The 20,316-nt window shown below is 39.3% G+C and overlaps 1 protein-coding gene across 2 annotated transcripts in view; it reads left to right on the forward strand.

Moving 5' to 3' along the window:
- Positions 1–20,072, forward strand: part of capn15 (calpain 15) — a 57,013-nt gene extending 36,941 nt beyond the window's left edge. The window contains exons 3-12 of one of the 2 annotated variants that reach the window (XM_015375116.1): positions 3,003–3,211; positions 4,225–4,408; positions 5,739–5,962; positions 8,863–8,988; positions 9,601–9,753; positions 13,509–13,670; positions 13,754–13,989; positions 14,536–14,705; positions 16,396–16,574; positions 17,911–18,088. In XM_015375116.1, coding sequence (XP_015230602.1) covers positions 3,003–3,211; positions 4,225–4,408; positions 5,739–5,962; positions 8,863–8,988; positions 9,601–9,753; positions 13,509–13,670; positions 13,754–13,989; positions 14,536–14,705; positions 16,396–16,574; positions 17,911–18,088 — 1,821 coding nt within the window. Of the gene's footprint in view, positions 1–3,002; positions 3,212–4,224; positions 4,409–5,738; positions 5,963–8,862; positions 8,989–9,600; positions 9,754–13,508; positions 13,671–13,753; positions 13,990–14,535; positions 14,706–16,395; positions 16,575–17,910 lie in introns of both variants that reach the window. The other variant, XM_015375114.1, reaches the window with a different exon arrangement.
- The last annotated feature ends 244 nt before the right edge of the window (positions 20,073–20,316 follow it).

Here is a 20,316-nt window from a genome sequence, read left to right on the forward strand (position 1 = left end):
CTACCAAAAAAAGGGCCGGGAAGGATGTTCTGCGACGATTAACTCAGGAGGTTAGTCTCACAAATATGTGCTACTCTGTGTTTGCCTTTCACATAAAATCTTTTATAAATCTATAGAAATGTGAGGATGTAAAGTTAGAGGGACAAACTGTAAATACTTTTGCACTGCACTGACTAGTGATGCAGCTATAAATGGGTTGCGTTGCTCTTCCTAATCCATCTAATTGATGGCAATAACACTGAAACAAGCACAGAAAAACCTCAGTAGAGGAAGTTTAATACTGATAAAAGCTCTGATTGTTTTCTACAAGACACATTAGCAGTGCATGCATGGATCTACAGCGGATGTTTGAGCCTGCATCATTGTTTTTCTTGCCTTATTGGATCAAGCAGATGGTGTTGTTGTTGTTGAAATATAAGTACAGGCTATTGTGAGGTTTGGGCATATTACATCAAACTGCAAAACCCAACAGTGGAGCTACAATCATGTTTTAAAAATGTTCTCTTTTCACCTGAGTGCCATTAGTCTCTACCCTCCTGGTTTTTGGATTTGGACTTTCTTAGATAGATTTTATTTTTTCTTCTTAAGAGCGGGTTTGTGCTTGATGCCAGCGCTGCAGAGTGTCGGCCCACTTGCTGTGCTAAGACGGCTTCTTGCAGCTCCACTTGTGTAAAATATGTCAAGGCTTACTCTTTGTTATTTTCTTAGAGATCAACAGAAATGTACTCCAGATTTGTTTTCTTTTTTACCAGTCCATACTCAAACTAACTGCAATGGCAGATCTCCACTGCTCTGTTTGTGCCAGCCTGTTCCTGGACAGTTTTGTCTGTGTCTCTAATAAGAACCGCACCGTGAAATCCAGTCCTTTCATTCAGGTATTATTTTGTCTGAACATTTAAGATATCAGCAAGTAGCGTGTAGTTATTTGGTTGTGAGCTTACCTCCCTACCGGAATGCCTGTCTGCCTGCCAGCTCTGTGTTGTCTGAGAGATGAAGGGAAAGCAGCAGGTTTTCCCAGCACAGCTTTGAATTTGCTGATACCAGTCGTGGGTTTTACATGTTGGCGCGTGCCCAGGGATTGAATCAGAGATGGCACAGCCAGGTTTACTCAGCAAAGACACTCATCCATGCTAATAGTTGTCACATCCTGACATGTGCTTATAAAACAAAAATCTGATTTCTTTCTATTTTGTGTTTTTTTTTTGTTTTTTTAAATAGTTGCTTTAGTTAAAATATTAGACAACCCACCTGACACCTGATCTTTAATCTCCACTGCTAGGGGCAATCCACGCCATTCTTATCAATCCATATAAGTTAAATCCGGCACAAGGGGTCAAATTGACGCCTGTAAAGTCCCCAGAATGTAAGCCAAGTGGACAGAGCCTGGGACGTTTGAGGTGGAGCGGATGCATTAAAGTGACTCCGTCTGGAAACTGATGCTGCATCGAGGCTGCAGAATAGGATTGTGGGGGATGGTTACCAATCAATTTGCTTCACTGTGAGCCTTCAGTTGTGCCTTGCAACACAACAGACCAAGCTCACTCCTTACACAAAGATGGGAAATTGAAAGTGGTTTGTTCTGGGCTCTCTGCGGTCTATTCAGATGAGCAGATAGTGTGTCGCATTGGATGTCTTTATATGTTAGCTCATCCTTGTAGTTTCTTTGAGCATTAAAGAGGCAGCAAGCATTGAATAGGAGTATCAAATGTTTTAAAGATGAAGCAGTTTCTGTATTTCTCCTTTATTTATCTTAACCACAGATCAGGTGCTCTGTGGAAGCATCAAGTAGAAAGACCAGCATGGATTTTCCACTGAAGCACTGCTTTCGATTAAATCAAGAATTCAGCACAAACAAACCAAAATGCATGAAATGAGGAATACGCTCAACCCTAAGCGCATTTCTTCTGAATTTCCAGCTACAGTGGTTATAGTGAAAAGGAGGAAATGTTTGTCATCCCATGACACGCCCCAACCTAAATTTACATATGGATTTCAAGATGCCTTTCATGTGTAATTCTCCCATAAACTGAAGAGAAATGAAGTGTAGAGCACATAATGCTTATCCCTTGGACTCCTTATTTTGCAAACCTAAACTTAGAATACTGAGCCTGAGCTGAGAGGCAGTTGCTACTGTTGGACTGCTCCAGTGTTTCCCTCTGTATGCCGTGGCAGTGATTATTCTTACTTGCTGAGATAATTGAAACTTTTAACATGTAATTATTCACTAAATCACTGTAAACAGACTTTGATAGGCTTGGTATAATGCTCTGAAACTGTAGTTTAACTAGATGATAGAACGTTACTCACCTGGTCAGTTAACCTTTAATGATATAAATTTCAAGGCTAGGTATGCTTCAGGGGTTTACAATTAGGACAGTGGTATTAAAAATAGTCACAGAGTCCCCTCTAATGCTGCACAGTGCCAGGCTGTTGGTACCCAGTCAGACGTTCACCTAGAATAAATGAATCATGGGTTAAAACAGGTCATTTCACCAGAATATTGATTGATGTGTTAAAAAGCTTCCTGTTTACATCAACCTGTTTATCCTCTAAAGGGGCTTTTATAGCAATAAGTTTGCTTCTAATTCCTTAAACATATCAGTAAAACCTGTTCTTGGTGAAAATGAGGACATTGGATCCCACAGAGTGACACAGCTCAGCTCTGGGTTTAATGCCTCAATCCAACTCGGTCTGTCACATCCGTCTTAAATAGACCCATTTCTAGAAACCCCGGGATGGTCAGCAGCTTTATGAGAATGATTTGCCCTCAAAAACCTTAAGTGACTCATAAGGAATTTGTCATTTTGAGCTAAAATCCTTGTGGTCACAAACTACCTTCCCTCATCAAGCTGCACTAAATGCATTATCCTCTATTAAGGCTAAAGCTGCTATTGCTAAAGTATTTACAGCACTGTTTTTTGCTCATGTTCTAAGAGCTTTTCAGACATTCATTAGATGTTTTCCAACCTCTGCTGTTTCTCTCTTTCCCTTATTTTATCTAGAACTCCGTGAACTTTGTGGACGACAGTTTCCCCCCGGGACCGCGCTCTGTGGGCTTTCCCGAGGGTGACAGCGTTCAGCAGCGAATCAAAAAGTGGCTCCGTCCCCAAGAGATCAATTGCAGCAATTTCAAGGACCGAGGTGTCAAATGGTCCGTCTTTCGCACACCACGTCCCTCCGACATCCTTCAAGGACTCCTTGGAAACTGCTGGTGAGCAATCGTAATGACACACAAAAATCTTCTCTAAAAAACTGAAATTAGAAATAAGAGGTTCAGGCAGTGACTGAGAGGGAATATAAATGGGAAAACCAAAAAAAAACATGCTGCTCAACCTTTGTCCTTGAATATGATCACAACTAAACGTGATGATACAATCATATTATCCAGCCATCCTTCTGCTTGTCCATGCAGGGCTGGTGCAAGCGTTTGTAGGATGAGAGGAGGGGTACAGCCTGGACAGTCTATCACAGTCACATTATGATACAGCTAATGAGATTTTTACTCGAGATCTGTTCACTATGTCCCTGGATCTGTAGCTTTGCTTCAACCAAAGGCTGCTTAAGAAGATCACACTGCATCTATTCTGGCCTTATTAGGAAATCAAAACACTGTTTGTAGAAGAGTTGGCAGTAAATCACAATCATACAAGACAAATTAGATTTTCTCATTGTTTCCATTTCTTCTCCATTTTCACTTTGAAATATATTCCTTTTAAGTCAGACGGTTTTGCCTCTGACTTGATTTCCCTCATGTAAAAGAATTAGCATTTTTAGATGTATCTGGGATTTTGATTAACTAATTTCTCATACATGCTAATGAGGAGTTCAGTGTCTGCTGCAGGGTGAATTAGCAGTAATGGGGAGTTAACCAGAGGGTGTGGAGGCATGACAAAATGCGATTGATATTTGAAGAAGGAGAAATGAAGCAAAAAGTTTCAGAACTGCTCAAGTTACAATTGTGGAAAATATTTAAATGTGATGATTATGGTTTAATGACTGCTGAACAGTCTTCTCCTTCTTGTTCATGTCCGTTTTTCCCACCATGCATCCACCTGCTACTCATAATCAGCGGATCAGTTTCACCTTGTTATTCTCTTCCTCTATGTTCCTGGTTGATTTTTTTGTTGTTGTTTGTTTTGTTTTATCTCTTATTTGAAGCAGAATTCTGTTCCCCCTGATCCGACGTTTCATTTTCCAGTTCATTGACTTTATCTACTTTTTTAGGTTTTTGAGCGCACTGGCAGTGTTAGCAGAGCGTCCAGAGCTGGTGGAGCGAGTTATGATAACCAGGACCATTTGCCCAGAGGGTGCCTACCAGGTACGGCTGTGCAAAGACGGGACATGGACGACGGTGCTGGTGGACGACATGTTGCCCTGCGACGACTATGGCTACCTCCTCTTTTCCCAGGTCAGAACCATCATTGAGGGTAACATCATTGCAAGTCAATAGAAATAAGGCCAACTTCACAGCACATTTTAAAAGTGCTTTTGTTGTTTTTGAAAAAACCTCAGAGTAAGAAAACTCGGATTGAAATTATGCTTATTTGCAGCAGTCAAACCATGTATTTTTCTAGTAGCAAAATGTGTATATTCACAATTTCTTCAACATTTTACTTCAGATGTCTTCATTGAAAGTGAAACTACAGTCAAATTCTTTTTTTGTTTATGATGTGATTCTGAACTTACTTTCATTTTCTCATATTTACACCAAAAATTTAAAGTTTTAATCTGTGAACAATTATCAAAGAACTATCCCATAATTGTAAAGTGGGAGGAAAAAGTTTTTGTAACCTTTTCTTTAAAAAAAACATTCTATAATGTAGAACATTTTGTTCCACTGTGCCCTCATCCAGACTACACCATCTCTAAAGTAAAGCTCGGTGGTGGCAGCATCATGCTGAGGTGATGCTTTTGCTCAGCCAGGACATGGAAGCTGGTCAGAATTGATCGGAATATTAAAGAAGCTAAACACTTGACAATCTGTCAGGAGCTGTAAAATGAATTAGCCTAATGCAGACAAGCATGAGGTTGACATTTAAGTTCAAATCGGTTAAATCAGAAACTGTTTGGGTTAGAATAGCAACAAATGCCCAAATGAAATCCTGTTAAGTATGATTTCCTCTTAAACGCTCTGAAGTCAGAATGAATTTGAGGTACTTTGCAAGAAGAATAGGTCAAATTTTCCTTCTCTATATTTGCAAAACTAGTGAAGTTATATGACAATCCAAGCAAAGTACAGCGTTTATTTTAAATAATTGCAGACTCTTTGAATACTTCTGCACTATTTATAGAATTGTAAAGATAAGTTGTTTTAAAGGCACATTTATTTATTCAGAGTTGTACAGAAACCTAGATTTTTTTATTTTGCTTCAGATCAAAATAACTCACTATTTCACCTTATTGCAGGCACATCTCAAATAACCCCTGAGTAGAAATTGTTAAATAATAAGCTATTGCTTTGCAGATAAAAACATTAAATCTGCAACAAATAAATAGTATAAAACAAAACAAAGAGACACACCTGCTGAAGAACATTGTCTCTACATGCCATGTTAAAACCTCAGGTCCAACAAGGAAATTCCTTCAGCATGACTGAATACCATTGGAGCGCTACCCTTTCTCAGTGTACTGTCAGAATCCAATATCTGTTCATTGGAAACTGCCTAACTATCATTAAAATACTAACTACAGACGTCATTCAGTGAGTCATTCTGGTCTGTTTCTCATTTCTTTTACAGGCTCAGAGGAAGCAGCTTTGGGTGGCACTGATAGAGAAAGCCCTAGCCAAACTCCATGGGTCCTACTTTGCCCTGCAGGCAGGGCGCGCCATAGAGGGCCTGGCCACTTTGACTGGGGCCCCCTGTGACTCCCTCATGCTCCAGGTCAGCTCCACAAACCCCAGAGAGGAACCCATAGACACAGACCTCATTTGGGCCAAGATGCTCAGCTCCAAGGAGGCCGGGTAAGAGTTACATCAGTGGTCTCAAACTCCAGTCTTTATGGACAGTTTCCTTCAACTTTTAGATGTGTCTCTGCTTCAAGACACCTGACTCCAATATGAGCTCAATAAACCATATGAATAAGAAAGAAGATTATTCACATTAAGAACAGTTGTAACTTGAAAACTTTAGATTGCATTTATATTGAACCCACTTAAATCTTATATCAGAAACAATTCATTTCAAGTAAACCGGTAAATTAAAATGAATTCAAATTCAAAGTACTAATTCACATCAAATGTCATCTCAGAGTCATATTTATTCAGAACAGGTCCAAGGTTTTTTAAATTATGTATAATGAGTCAAAAAAATACAACATTTTATAAGCAGATTAGAATTAATGATCCACCGTTCATTCTCATTCTTACTGTAATGTCAGAAACTGATCTGGGTTAAAATGCAAGTTGATCAAAAGTGATAAATTTCAAATGGCAATATTAGCTTTGATAAACTGACTTAACTTTAAATCCCTCCTCTTTAGCAAACATATAGCGACACTGGAAGGAACAACTCCCATTAAACAAGCTTTCAGCACAGGTGATTTGAGACTGAAGACAAATACAAAATAAACCGTCATCTAGGGACTATTTCTATGGGAAGGGCAACATCAGTGCATTGTATTTACTGCAGCAGTTACTCTTTTTGTGTCTCTGTCTATAAAAGAATCAGAGTTAACTAGAGAATGACCTGGCCAGTAGATGTGGGGTAGTAATAGGAGAGTGTACACACAGTTATTCGCATCAGTGGTTCCTTCAAAGGATAGGTCCGGGAAGGAGACAAGGTTAAATACATAATTATTGGGGCAATTGGATCCTCTGTGGAAAAAGAACGGAGAGAACCTGAAACTTCTGGCACCAACAACTCAGCTGATGGCCCTTACAGGAAGGTGACACAGCAAAAATAGAAGCACCAGAGCGGGTGAGAAGAAAACTGATAGAACTTGATTTACTGTCAACAATAGCTGCAGATAATGCATCAATGCATAGATAAAGAAGACTAAGGGCAATTAGTAGAGCATGAAAAAGATCAGTATGTCCTCCAGCAGCTAAAGACTATAGCAGCACAACTACAGACATAGGCCAGGAATCTACCTACAGAACAACAGATAAACCTAATGTTACAAATCGGAGCCCTGTGGTGAAGATGTGGTCCAGACAGATGTGTGGGAGGCTGATTATTGTCACTTTTATATGGAAGAAATGTAATTTTTAATTATGTTCTAGATTTAACCGGGAGGCAATAAAAGGAATCTGAAATTTAATTCACTAAAACTTTCACCATTTTGGTTTTGCAGTAAGTGAAAACTTAGCAATTCTCATCTAAGATTTTATGGTCCAAATTTGTAAATTTTTTTTTCTCTTCTGAATTTCGAATCAGAAAAGTAAATCTTATACAGGCTTTTATATGTCCATGACATGTCCGTATTCTAGTAAACTCGTTGGATTATTCTGGCTTTAATGGTTGGGAAACGAGAAAGAGCTGATAAGATGTAAGAAGCCAAACTAAATATTTACCACTTGATCAAGTATTCATCTTTTAATAAGCCTAAATTAAAAGGAAGGTTGAATTTCAAAATTAAATAAAGTAAAAAATGATCTGTTCATAGTCCAGACGTTAAACCTAACTGAAAATCTTTGGCAAGACTTCAAAAGTGATGTTCCTAGATTATCCTAATTTAAACTAATGTTATATGTTCTGTTTTGCAGTGAAAAATAGCTCCATATGTGTTTCTCTAGATCTGTGCTAAACGCCTGGAGTAATGCAACAATTATTTGATCCATAATATTCAGAAATATACAAGCCAATAAAAATTAACCAGCCCTGAGAACGTAAAAAAATAAAGTAAAAACAATTCACTGGACTTGGTTTCCAAGTTTGAAGTTTTTTCAATTCAAAATGTCAGGAATAGCGTTGAGTTTGAGGTTTTATACAGTAGCCCAACAAAGCTTTGTTTTTGTTTTGGAAATATGCAAATTGGAACAGACGAAGGGGTCCACCAATTTGGAGTGGGGGGTCATTTGGCTTCTTTTGTTAGACTGCAATACACCATACCTATCTAAGTGTTTGAAAGGTCGGTCGTTAAAGGCGATTGTGTGACTGACTGAATAGACGAGGTCCTCCCCTCCCCCAGTGGGGGAATGTTTCTTGGTTTTGTAAAGGGCAGATTATACTTCTGGAACCGCACACATCAAATGCCGCTTGTGTCTTTTCGCAAACCAGTTTTGCTGGTATGCTTCTGCACCATCGGTCTGGAATTTCTAGGGACGCACAGCAGTTTCCCACCAAAGCGCAAGGGGGAGCCTATTCTAGAACTTGCGAGAAATTCGGCAGATGGTTACGAGAACTTTGGCGGCGCCGGCGGGAGTGTTTATCTTCCAAAACAACAACGGCGCGTCTGCAAGATATCACGTCACAGAGATCGATCTAGAGTTTCTCGACATTGAAGAGGAACAGGTTCTGTTAATGGAGTTAGCAAAAAGACCGATTAACCTTTCCTTGTAGTTTTCCATTGTAGTTGTTCCATGGTTTTTGAAACTGGCGCGTCCCAGCACTGAATCGAGAAGGACGACCACACAGACAGCCGTAAAGGCATACCAAGGACCAATCACAGCTGCTTTTTGTCTGTGCACTTCTGCTTGAGGTCTGTGCGGGTTTGCGACCGTCCGACGTGTAGTCAGGATTTTTTTTTAGGTGCACAGAGACAGATTAGACAGTTGCAGAAGCATCAATTGGCCTTTAAAATAAGACATTTAATTTTTGTTTTTTGCTTAAAACCTCAAATAATAAAAATTTATATAAATGTTAATTGGAATAAAATATTTTTCATTAACTCTCTGATCTTTCCTAATTGAATTTGTGTCAGGTTTCTGATGGGAGCTTCATGTGGAGGAGGGAACATGAAGGTGGACGACGCTGTGTATGAGTCCTTGGGTCTGAGGCCCAGGCACGCCTATTCGATTCTTGACGTTCGAGATGTGCAAGGTTACAGGTAGGAATGACTCTGAGACAGCAGTGAAAAGTATTTTGTGTTTTTTGCCTGTCTCTTCCCGTTGGGTGTGTTTTTGAACACCCCAGTATATGAATCGTCCAATATGTGTTTAGAATAAAAATGATGCTCTCTATGTGAAAATGTTTCATCAGTGACTCATGTATAAACAGAGGGAATACTCGATCACCCTTGAAAACAGCTGAACATCAGCTCACATTAATCACTGTGATCATTGGGGCATTGTTCATCACAAAATAAAAGCCTCTTCTCTCTTGAAAGAAATTTAAAGTGCTGCAAATTATCAGCTTTAATCTGCTGAAGTGCCGCATGTGGTCACTCCAATTTACTGTCGGAGAATAATAAAAGCGGAAGGCTGAACAGCTCATCGTCTTGGTACCAGGGCATCGACAAGATGACAGGCGCTTTTTAAAAAGGGATCGTCCAGCCGCTGATTTTCCCATTTAGGATCTCATAATGTCTGTTGGTGAGGCAGTAAAACTAAATGAGTTGTTAAAACGGAGGCAGTAACCTCTAAATGAAAACGTGTGTGTCAGCTCAGTCGAAGATGCTGTGTTACATTTCTAACTGGTTTTTAATGTGTGACATTTGCAGGTTGCTGAGGCTGCGTAATCCATGGGGTCGCTTCTCCTGGAACGGCAGCTGGTCGGACGAGTGGGCGGACTGGCCTCAGCACCTACGGCACGAGCTGATGGCTCACGGCAGCAGCGAGGGGGTCTTCTGGATGGAGTACAGCGATTTTATTAAGTATGCATCTTTAACTTTAAAGATCCTTTGCTGTGGTTTATTGTTATCTGAAGAAACACAGCAGGGAAAGAAAGTATGGATGTCCAGTAAAAAATAATTTAGTCAAAATGTAAAAATACTCGTTGAAAAACTGTCATTCTTCTTTGCATGCATTTGGTTTGAGGATGTCAGCATAGACACTGAATCCAGCTGATCATTTTCTGTTAATAAACTAAATAAAATAAAATCCTCAAGGGGGAAATTTTATGCAAATAGAAACCAAAAAACAACAATACAGATTTTTACTCTTCTGCCTTTCATGACAGTAGTTAAAAGTAGGTGTAAGGAAGCCTGTTTTAGAAAGGTTTATGTTTTGTTACTAATGTCTTTTTAAGCAGTTTAATAAAACTGATTTAAAGGAAAAATATGTTTATTGACAAATGTTTGGCTTTGTAGGAGAGTTTGAAAAGGCTCTCCTAAAACTCTCATTAACCTTCCTTTCAGTTGAAAGACCAGCAAACCTTCTCATTGGGACAGATGCAGAGATAAGGACATCAAACCATCTATAGAATGTGTTCTAGCTACATACCTCATACAGTAACTTACACTACCGCCCTCTGGTGGTTAATATAAGTCACGGCATCCTCTCTAACCTAAAATCCATCAGGATGTGACTTCGGTTTATGCTGTAAGTTGTCATCGCTGTGGAATTTTCCTGTCATTACTGTACAGTCCGTCTGACTAAGTATGAATATTTTTTCTCTTTGTGAAATGTCATCTAGAGTAGCTGTGACTGCGAATGCTTCTCCAACCCACTTCTGCTGTTTATAACCAACCCACTGCTGTCATAAATGTAGCGATTCCTCCAAAGCCTCCTATTACAGCTTTTCTTTCACTTCCAAGCCTTATAAAAGCTGATGTCAAACAGATTTATATCAGAGTACAGGAGAAATATATGGCTGTTGTTTTATTATGACATGATGACAGATTTAATGACACTATGTTTCTACAGAATGAATTCCTCATCTGGTTTTCACACCAGACTTGAAGTGCTTTTGTGGTTTTTAGAACATTGTGTTCACTTAAAAGTAATTTTACTCTATCATACACAAAAAAACACTAGGGTGTTATTGTAAGATTTTGATGGTTGCCTTGGTTGCCAAGAGTTAGGCAGCCTAAGGCTTAGATTTGTCATGCCTCTTAGTGATTGTGCAATTTAATCCTGTCTCTTAGTCAGATGACATATTCAGTGTCAGATGGTCTCTTTTTTTTATGTTTATCTCTGTGTGAGTCTGTATCCTTTACCCCATAAAGTTTATAACCTTGTTCCTAGATTATTAAGCTCATAGTGCAGTGTATTGCAAAATCATTTGCTCCCCATGCATTTTCACATTCCAGGCAGGCACTTTATTGCATTTAATGTATTATGGAGGTTTTGTGATAGAATGATACATAATTTTGAGTCTGAAAGAAAAGAATAACTCAAAGGCGGGGTGCAATTGTTTCTGCAGCCCATAGTCCCTGTCTGCGTTAACTACAGCCACAAGCGTTTGGCTTCACAAGCTTTGCAGATGGAGAGACGAAGTCATTTGATGACTCTTCTTTGCAAAACAGCTCAGTCAGATCAAATTGAGATCTTCTTGGAACAGGATATGTTGAGTTTTGTAACAGATTCTCACACAAATTTAGCCCTGGACTTTGACTACGCCTTTCCAACATATGGTAATCCTTTAAAGGGGTAACTAGTAGATTTTAGTGATGTTGGGGGTTGCTTGAGTTTATTTTTTATGTAGGGGTATCTGACCAGATCATATTTCTTCAATTGTTTCCTAGGTTCCTAACACGGCTTGCAGCATTTTTGGGAAACACTAACGGTTGCCTTAAACTTTGCTTTCCTTTTGCTGCATTTTCGTAAAATTAATTATTTTGGTTTGCACAACATATAGTATTGATCTTAACAAATTCTCCCACCAGGCATGTCCTGTCAAATTAAAGAATGGAAATGGGTGGCAGGTTGGCAGTTGTGTGAAAAGCTTTCTATTTCCCTGTGATGATTTAGCAGAAATCCAAATGATTTTAGATTATTTTTAGACTCTAACCCTCCTCCACATCTCTCTCCTTAACCTGTCTGCAGAGATGGATCTACAGAGGGGAGATCTGTCCATGAAGACCTACTTTTATGTCATTAAAGTAAAATAACAAATAATTAAAAATGATTACTAAATGCATGTTTGTCCAATTCCCCCCAAAATGCACCAAAATATAAGCTACATACATTAAATGAACTACAAGCATAAAATAAACTGGATACCATGAGAACAGGATTACTTAATAGTGCTGCTTGTTAGACCACTGTGAATATGACAAATATTTGATAGTACTATAGACTTCTTGCTGTAATAATTGGGCTAGTTTTTTCCAAATCTGGATTCTTACACATTACAGATCACACAGAAAAGGACATTTAAAAGTGGAGACATATCTGTGTGATTTAGCATAGAAAGGAGGAAAGAGAAGCAGGCAAAGATTATGAGATTAGAGGAGGAAAGAAAATAGAGAGACTATCTTTGTGAGACATTTTTCTGCACAGCACAACAACCGTCACCTTAAGAAAGTCAATTTTCATCCCCTAAATTTGACCTCTATGTGTATTGTTTTAGTTGAATTGTATATTTTTCTTAGTTTCCTCTATCTAGAAGTTGCCTAGGTTTCTTTGAAGAGAAAATTATGCAATACTTTTTTTAAGTGTTTTGTTATTTTGATTTACATTTTCTGGATCCTTCACTGCCTGCCTGCTGTGATCGCTGGTTCTCATAATGCACTTTAGATTCCATAAACTGAGCGTTAAATAGTCTGTTAGGTTAAATAAACAGTTGGTTTTAAGGGCAGATGGGTTGTTAATTGGATTTAATTTAGAGGAATCAAGTTGTAAGGTTTTTTTTTGTGATGGACAAAAAAAGTGTAAAGGAGTTCATAGTTCTCTTTCTTAGGCTGTCACAAACAATATTTAATTATTTTAGTGATGGGATTAAGTCAGCTGGGCTTTCCAGTTTCCCCTCCTTACTAGTGCAAATCATGACACCCACAAAATGAGTCTTTGACTGCAGATAAGGTCATTATATTCCCTCCTGAATTTATCTTAGTCAAAGTGTTTCCATATGATTATCTGTGTGAGAACTTGTGTCTTTTTAACACGTTAAGATCAATGCGGTTCTTCTCTGGAACATAAAAATCTTTTAAGTCTAGACAAGACTTACCTCGACCTTTTTTAATTTTTTTTTTAACCACAATGTTCCTGACAAACCTGCAGCCTAAATCTGTTTGAACATGTTCAACTGGAAAGCAGTGGCTCCTCAAAACCCAGAGGAGTGGATAAAACTTTAATACAAAGAATCAGGAATCATGTTCATCTTCAGATCAGTCAGAATCAAGCAGTTGAACTTTGTCATTCCTGCTTTTGTTCTCCTTCACTGTAAGAAAACAAAAGCAAGTTATCAGTAAGGTTAGGAAGCAGGGCAAAAAAATGAAAAAGACTTAAAGCAAAGCAATAAATGCTTAGGATTAAAGTATTTATTTGTTTGCAGGGATGAATTTATTTTATATCCAAATAAAAAGCTCCTGTTGATGCTTTGGAAATGGAGTGAAGACAAGGGTCACAAAAGAGCAGATTATCTTGTGCAAGTTTAGAAAAATGTGCATGATTACTTTTGTAAGCATCTTTTCTCCTCTCCTCTTTAATCCTAAAGAAGCAATCCCACTTTTTTTCCCATCCACAGATACTTTGACTCAGTTGACATCTGTAAGATCCACTCAGACTGGCAGGAGGTCCGCCTACAAGGCTACTTCCCCAGCAAAGCCAGCGGGCCGGTCACCGTCACAGCCCTCACTGTGCTGGAGAGGACGGCCCTGGAGTTTGCTCTGTTCCAGGAAGGAAGCAGGTAACCTTCCAAAGCCCACCTTCTCCTCCTCTTGGCGTCGTCTTCTCTCCCCATTTAAATGGAATCTCCCGACTCCTCTGCAGGCGCTCGGACACAGCTGACAGCCACCTGCTGGACCTGTGCATCATGGTGTTCCGCGCGTCGTTTGGCAGCGGTAACAAGCTGACTTTGGGCCGCCTGCTGGCCCACAGCAAGCGAGCTGTGAAGAAGTTTGTCGGCTGCGACGTCATGCTGGAGCCGGGGGAGTATGCTGTTGTCTGCTGCGCCTTTAACCACTGGCAGATGAATGTGAGCGGGACGGGAGGTCCGCCCACACCCAGTGAGTATACAGAGGCAGCTGGAAGGAGTTTGCTAACTTGATGTAAACTGTTTATTAGTACGTAGACTTTAGCGTTCATATGAACTCTGGAAGCGCTTTTGATTTTTCTGTGTCCTTACCTTCTTTGTCTCCCTCCTTCATTCCTTTCCTTAATCTTCTTTCCTTGTTTCCCATCCTTGCTGTTCCTTTCTTCCATTCATTCTTATTGTCTTTTCTGCTCTTCCTTCCAACCTCAAATCCTTCTTTCTTTTTCTGTCTTTTCAAATTTCATTCCTTCCTTGAGTCCTTTCTGTCTTACTTTGATTCCCTGTTTCGTTTCTTCCTCGTTATATCCCCTTTTTGTTTCTTTTCTTGAGGACTACCTTCCCCCCGTGCTTCTTATATCAAATTCAACATTCCTTCCTTTCTACCTTCCTCCCCACCTTCCTGTTTTTCCAGAATTCATATCAGACAAATATCTCCTATTAATTTAAGTCTCTGTTTTTGCAGAACATGTTTCGTAGCCTTTTAAGTTGAGGCTTTATAAAATGTTCTATTCTTTTTCAGTCTCTAGCCCCACCAGTGGAGCAGCCCGGCGGCCCAGCCAGGACTTCCCCGGTTACATCCTGGCCATCTACAGCTCCCGACAGGTGATGGTGGAGCAGGTGGAAGCGACCGCCACCACCCTGGCTGATGCCATCATTCTGCTCACTGAAAACAAAGGCGAAAGACACGAGGTGAGACCTTCTTATTGAACTAAAGAAGGAAAACGGTTCTGTCTCTTTATCCGTTGACCTTCTTTGACCTTCACCTTATTATTATGTTCACCTTCACTGAACATAATTTATCAGTTCACTTCCACCAGGTTGTTGCCTCAGTTATTTTGTGTTTTAAAGTCAGTTAATGGTTATGTAAAACATATGTTAAATGGGTGTCATCAGCACACACTCCAACCTGGAGACGGTTATTGCCAGAACTGCAAGACTTCTATATTTCATAATAAAGTGCTTAGTTATTCATTTTTTATATTCAAAGTATTTTAAGACATTTTTAAGTTTGCCTGAATCTCTTTAAACCCATCAGGATTAGTCTGAACATGAAATGAAGCATCAATATTTAATATCTTCCCTCAAGATGTGTTCCCCTGATTCGTAGAAATAGTTATTTTATTTTCACCTCAGAAAGATCAGATTTACTTGTTTCTGGATCCTGTTTATCTGACATCTACTGTCCAGTTATTTTACTGAGAATGTTGTTTTCTTAAGCCTAGATAAGAATGAAAAAGAAAATATATAAAAAATGAACTCAAACGTTAGTTAAGTTACATCCTTTATAGAACCAAATTTCATATAATTTTATTTCTTTCTCCCTTTAACTCAATCTGCCTCACAATATTCACTCTATATCTTCTTTTTAATGTATTCTTTCCATTTTTCAAACCTTTTTCTTTTTCTCCATAAACTTCTAAGATGTCTTCCTCCATTTTTCCTTTCCATCCTTCCTTTATTTCTTTACTTTTTCCTTCATCATTTTCTTTTCATCTTGCCTCCTCCAACTATTCAACCTCTAATTCGTTTCCTTTTCCATGGTCTGTTCATCTTTCATTCCTTCTTTTTTAAAACTCCTACCTTTTTTTCCAACCATTATCTTCCTTCCTTCCTCTGACTTCATCCCCTCCTCCTATAAATCACGGTAATCCCAGTTATTTCTGAGGCCACCTTAAAACAGAATCTAACATTTCCCTTGGAGCAAAGCTCTCGGTATCATTCTGACTTTAATGTTTATTCATATTAAATTTCATGTAGGCCTGACTACTCAAACAAAGTAGCTAACTTACTGTGTCTCTTGTGAATAAGCCTTTTTTCCAAGTGTAGACTGAGTGGCGTGTATTTTAAAGGACAGCAGAGGCTTTGCAACACTTCAGAACAGCTTTGTTAAATGATTCAGACCTTCAGGAAATCTCCCGCTCAGAGCTCAGCAGCACTCAGTAGCCACAGCATAAGCTGCAGTTTGAACAACATATTTAAATAAAAGTCCTTGCTGAGCTGTAAATAATTGAAGATGTCCTTTATAGGAAAGACGGTTCTTTTGATGTAGAGATGTTTTCTGTGGGTAAGGAATGATGTTAATGAGCAATCTGACTAGAATTGGCAGCTGTGGACTGTTGTCTTTAAACATCAAGGCTTTTAGTTGTGATTTATTGTTCATATTTGAGCACAAAGTTTATTATGTGCAGATCTTCGATTAGTCCAGAAGAAAAACGGTTCAGCTTTTAAAAACAAAACAAACGCATTAAGGCTTTCCCCGTACAGATGTTCTCTGGTCTTCCTGTTGAATCAAAAAAAAAAAAAAGCTTTAAAGCACATGATGCATCAGTGAGTAGCTCTGAGCTCAGCCTCTGCGTAACTGTGTGTACTGTCCCCTCAGGGCCGGGAGGGCATGACCTGCTACTACCTGACCCACGGCTGGGCGGGGCTGATCGTGGTGGTGGAGAACCGCCACCCCAAGTACTACCTCCATGTCTCCTGTGACTGCACTGACAGCTTCAATGTGGTGTCCACCCGCGGCAGCCTCAAGACCATCGACAGCGTACCACCTTTACACAGGTACACACACTCCTTGAATATCTACAGAGGATATCCAAATCCATGTTAAAAACATGATCACTGATAACATTTCCCATCTTTACCCTGAAAACCTTTCCTATCTTTGTTTTAACATGTCACAAATAAAAACTTTAGCATCCTAGTTGTATAAGTAGGATACCTTTGAAATACCTTCTAGATGTTAGCATTCAGTCTTTAGTGGTCAGAGTAAATCAGAGTCAAACTTTGAGTCCTACTTTGCTTTACTCAGCCTTACAACTGGTCTTCAGATCTATGAGACGCTGAGAACAGTGACGAGTGACAACATAGATTGTCAGTTACAGATTGTCTCTAACATCTGTGAAGTCATTCTTTTGCTCATTTTGATAAATAGCTGTTCTCTCAATAATTGTAAAAAATAGTCTGCTCGTAACTTTCTGGGAAGCACATTTCCGTCTCAAAACTGTGTAACGTTAAAAACAGTGCATGGTCTCAGACACACCGCCACAGAAAGTCATGTTCTGGAGATACAAGTCACTCCAGAGCATCATACTGCCACCACCGTATTTTTCCTGGGGTTTTAGCTGTTTCTGGTTTTAGGCCAAACTTTAATGGGGGGTAGAAGGTTCTAGTTTGGTTTCATTAGATCCTAACAGTTCTTCTCAAAGCTTTTAGAGACTTTAGAGCAGCATTTTTTAACCATTAGTGCTGGTTGTGTATAAAATAAGGTATAGAATTGCTATTGTATAAACGTGTTTGCCCCCATGGCTTTGTTCTCTATATTGTTCTTCAATAAGATTAATCCTCTGGCTAAATTCAGCAGTTAATAGATTTAGTTTTCTTTTTTTCCCTTTATGCTGTTCTCACCCCTGAAGGCCAACCTTCAAAGTCCACATTAATGCAAATTTAGCACTTTACTGCTCCACTTATAAGTTATGAATAGTTGAAAACCGTTAACCTTTGATGAGGACCAAATCTTTTATTTAAACATTTGTCGTCTTAAGTATCTAATCCAATGCTGTGGATTTAAACAAACAAAAAAAAAAAATAAAATGACTAAAACAGTATAAAAGAAACGAAAATAGCTTTGTTTATTATTGCACGTATAGTAAAAATGACTTATTTATGTCAAGTTTTGATGGAAAAGATTCTATCTTCTTTATTTGCTGGCTGTTAATTTATCTGATGTTTTATTAAAGTTGAAATTAAATTATGTAATAAAAAACATAAATCCATAAAGATATATGATAAAACAGTTTGAATTGATAGACATGAGTCTGGTCCTCCTTCAAGGCTCTAATTCAGACATGATTCTAATTCCTGCTGTTTATCTTTGGCTCTCTGTCTCCTCCTGCAGGCAGGTGCTGGTGGTGCTCTCCCAGCTGGAGGGAAACGCAGGCTTCTCCATCACCCACCGCCTTGCCCACCGTAAGGCAGCCCAGGCGTCCCTGGGTGACTGGACTCCCACTAAGGCCACCCACAGCCCCCACCTCACACCTGACATTGATGGCCTGCACAGACCCAGGCCTCTATGACCCCTGCCCACTTTACCCCTCACCCCTAGACTTTAATCAAAGGACCTGTCTGACCACTGAAAACTGAAGCAAGGGTAGAGAGGTGGTGTGTGGAGCCCGAAAACTAAAAGGAAGATTTGTTTAGTGTTTTTTTGGATATGTGCATGAATGTGAAGCCTGCACAGGCATTTGTTTGATCTCCATCTGATGCTCCATAACTGCAGTCGTTTTTTTCTCTCCATCATGCACGCCTGCCAAGTAGATGTGCCATGTCAGGATGTGATAAGGGGAAAAGGGCCACAAGAAGTGACCAGTAACCCTGAGAGGATTCAAGCTATTTCAGGAGGCTGTCTGTTTGCGCTGTGAGGAACAGCCATCAGGATTGCTGTGACTTGTTTGGTCACGTAAAACTACTGAGCCATCGGCTGCAAGCCAGTCCCTCATTCAGCCACTTTCTCCACATGTCGTTCACTAGTCCTCAGTATGGTACCTTATGAGCCAAACCCACTGGGTTTCAGTCGTTTCTTTCAACGTTTTTAAAGCCTGACCCTCGCTAGCCTCTCCATTATGGAGAACCTGAGGTTGTAGACAAAGCCATTATCCATACAGTTCAGTCTGTCCTCGATGTTTCTCATCATTATAGTGCAATGTAGCACAGGACCAAACTTTGTTTCCTATGTCATGCAAATGTTTTGTAGTAGGCACTCAAAAAAAATGTATTTAGTGTCTGTTTCTGTTTTCCCTGATGTCTCTGCTGCTGGTGGTGCTCAGCGTCGCCTCACGCCATCAAACTAAACAGGAGCTGTTTGATTTAAAACTGCTGAAACAGTACAGAAATCCTCTGCTTTCATTAGATGACACCGAACTCCTCTCTAAAACTTGTTTGGGGTTCATTTTTAGCAGCAGTATTCCAGATGCAAATGATTTTCTGGCATTTAAAGGATAGTTTAGTTTGTCACCTTTACAAGATATCTCTTGGTGTTTTTTCCTGGATGTTTGGAGTAAAACTGCTAGTCCAAAAGGAGCTGAGACTAAAGCAGACTGCTAACATTAACCACTTTGGTTTAAAAACATAACAGATGTTCATACTAAATCTGTGCTACATGCTTTAAGATCATCATTGGCTTTTCAACATAACACTATTTACAGAGAACCCAGTAATCATATGGATTATATATAAAAGGAGGCAGTGCGCCCCCTCTGGTGTGAAACGAATACTGTAAATGTAAACATAAAGCATGCCTAATCAGAGTAACTCCAAAATGAAAGCAGAATCTGATGTTAATCGTTGAAATGGATTTAACTTAAACGTAGGAAGTCTAAAATGAGAATTAGACATTTTTAGTTTTGATTTTCGATTTTAAAAAGGAAAATGATTGCCGAGATGTTTTAAACTGTATCCTCGCATTAGCAATTAGCCCAGTTAGCATTAGTAACTAAACATAAGTCTATTTGTATCACACACCAAATGTAGATCCAGCCTCAACTCGGCTACATGTCTGCTGGCGTTTACAAATCCAGTATGTTCCATAAGAGAGAGAGATTAGTTTTAGCCTTTCCGTTATCTCTTCAAAGTCTGGCTCTCGCTCACTGCTTTACAAATGGACCCAAAAACGATTTTTCCATTTTTAATAGCTGCTTAACTCTTTCTCTGACTTTATTATAATACTGAATACCGAAAAAACTAGCGTTCCAACATTCAGTCTGAGCCAATCAAACCGAAGATCATCCAGGTTTGGTCATCAGTCATTCGATCTCCTCTAAAGTGACTGTAATAGTTTTGCTTTTTACATCGATTTACATTTCTGTCAGTGGTTGAATAAATCTTCACCAGCTGAATAATTAACCACCTAATGCAGATTGAGAAAGATTAAAGGCACCTAATAATACCGTGTTTACATGAACTGCTATGATGTTGTAGGTTGGAAGTTATTTTAATGTGTTGGAAGTCTCTTTTGGTCTCTGCTGCTCTAAGTAGCTGTTAGTGTCTGATAATAATGCTAAATAAAGAAGCAATGCAAATGATGACTTCAGGTCATGTTTACAAACTTAGTGTTTAGGAGGTGACCTCTAGGTTTAGCATTAGCTGGTTATGCATCCATTGTTCACGCTTTGCTGTGAGTCACTTAAAGTTTTAGTGTAGCTGGAGATCACTAGAGGAGCTCAAACTGTCCCAGAGGCCTGTTTAAAAAGGAGCTGCTGAGTATATTTCAGGAGATCAGGGATTTCTTCTGTTTGCCCAGGGAAAG

The sequence above is a fragment of the Cyprinodon variegatus genome, unplaced genomic scaffold (genome assembly GCF_000732505.1).
Source record: "Cyprinodon variegatus isolate N-32 unplaced genomic scaffold, C_variegatus-1.0 Scaffold113, whole genome shotgun sequence".
Taxonomy (NCBI): domain Eukaryota; kingdom Metazoa; phylum Chordata; class Actinopteri; order Cyprinodontiformes; family Cyprinodontidae; genus Cyprinodon; species Cyprinodon variegatus.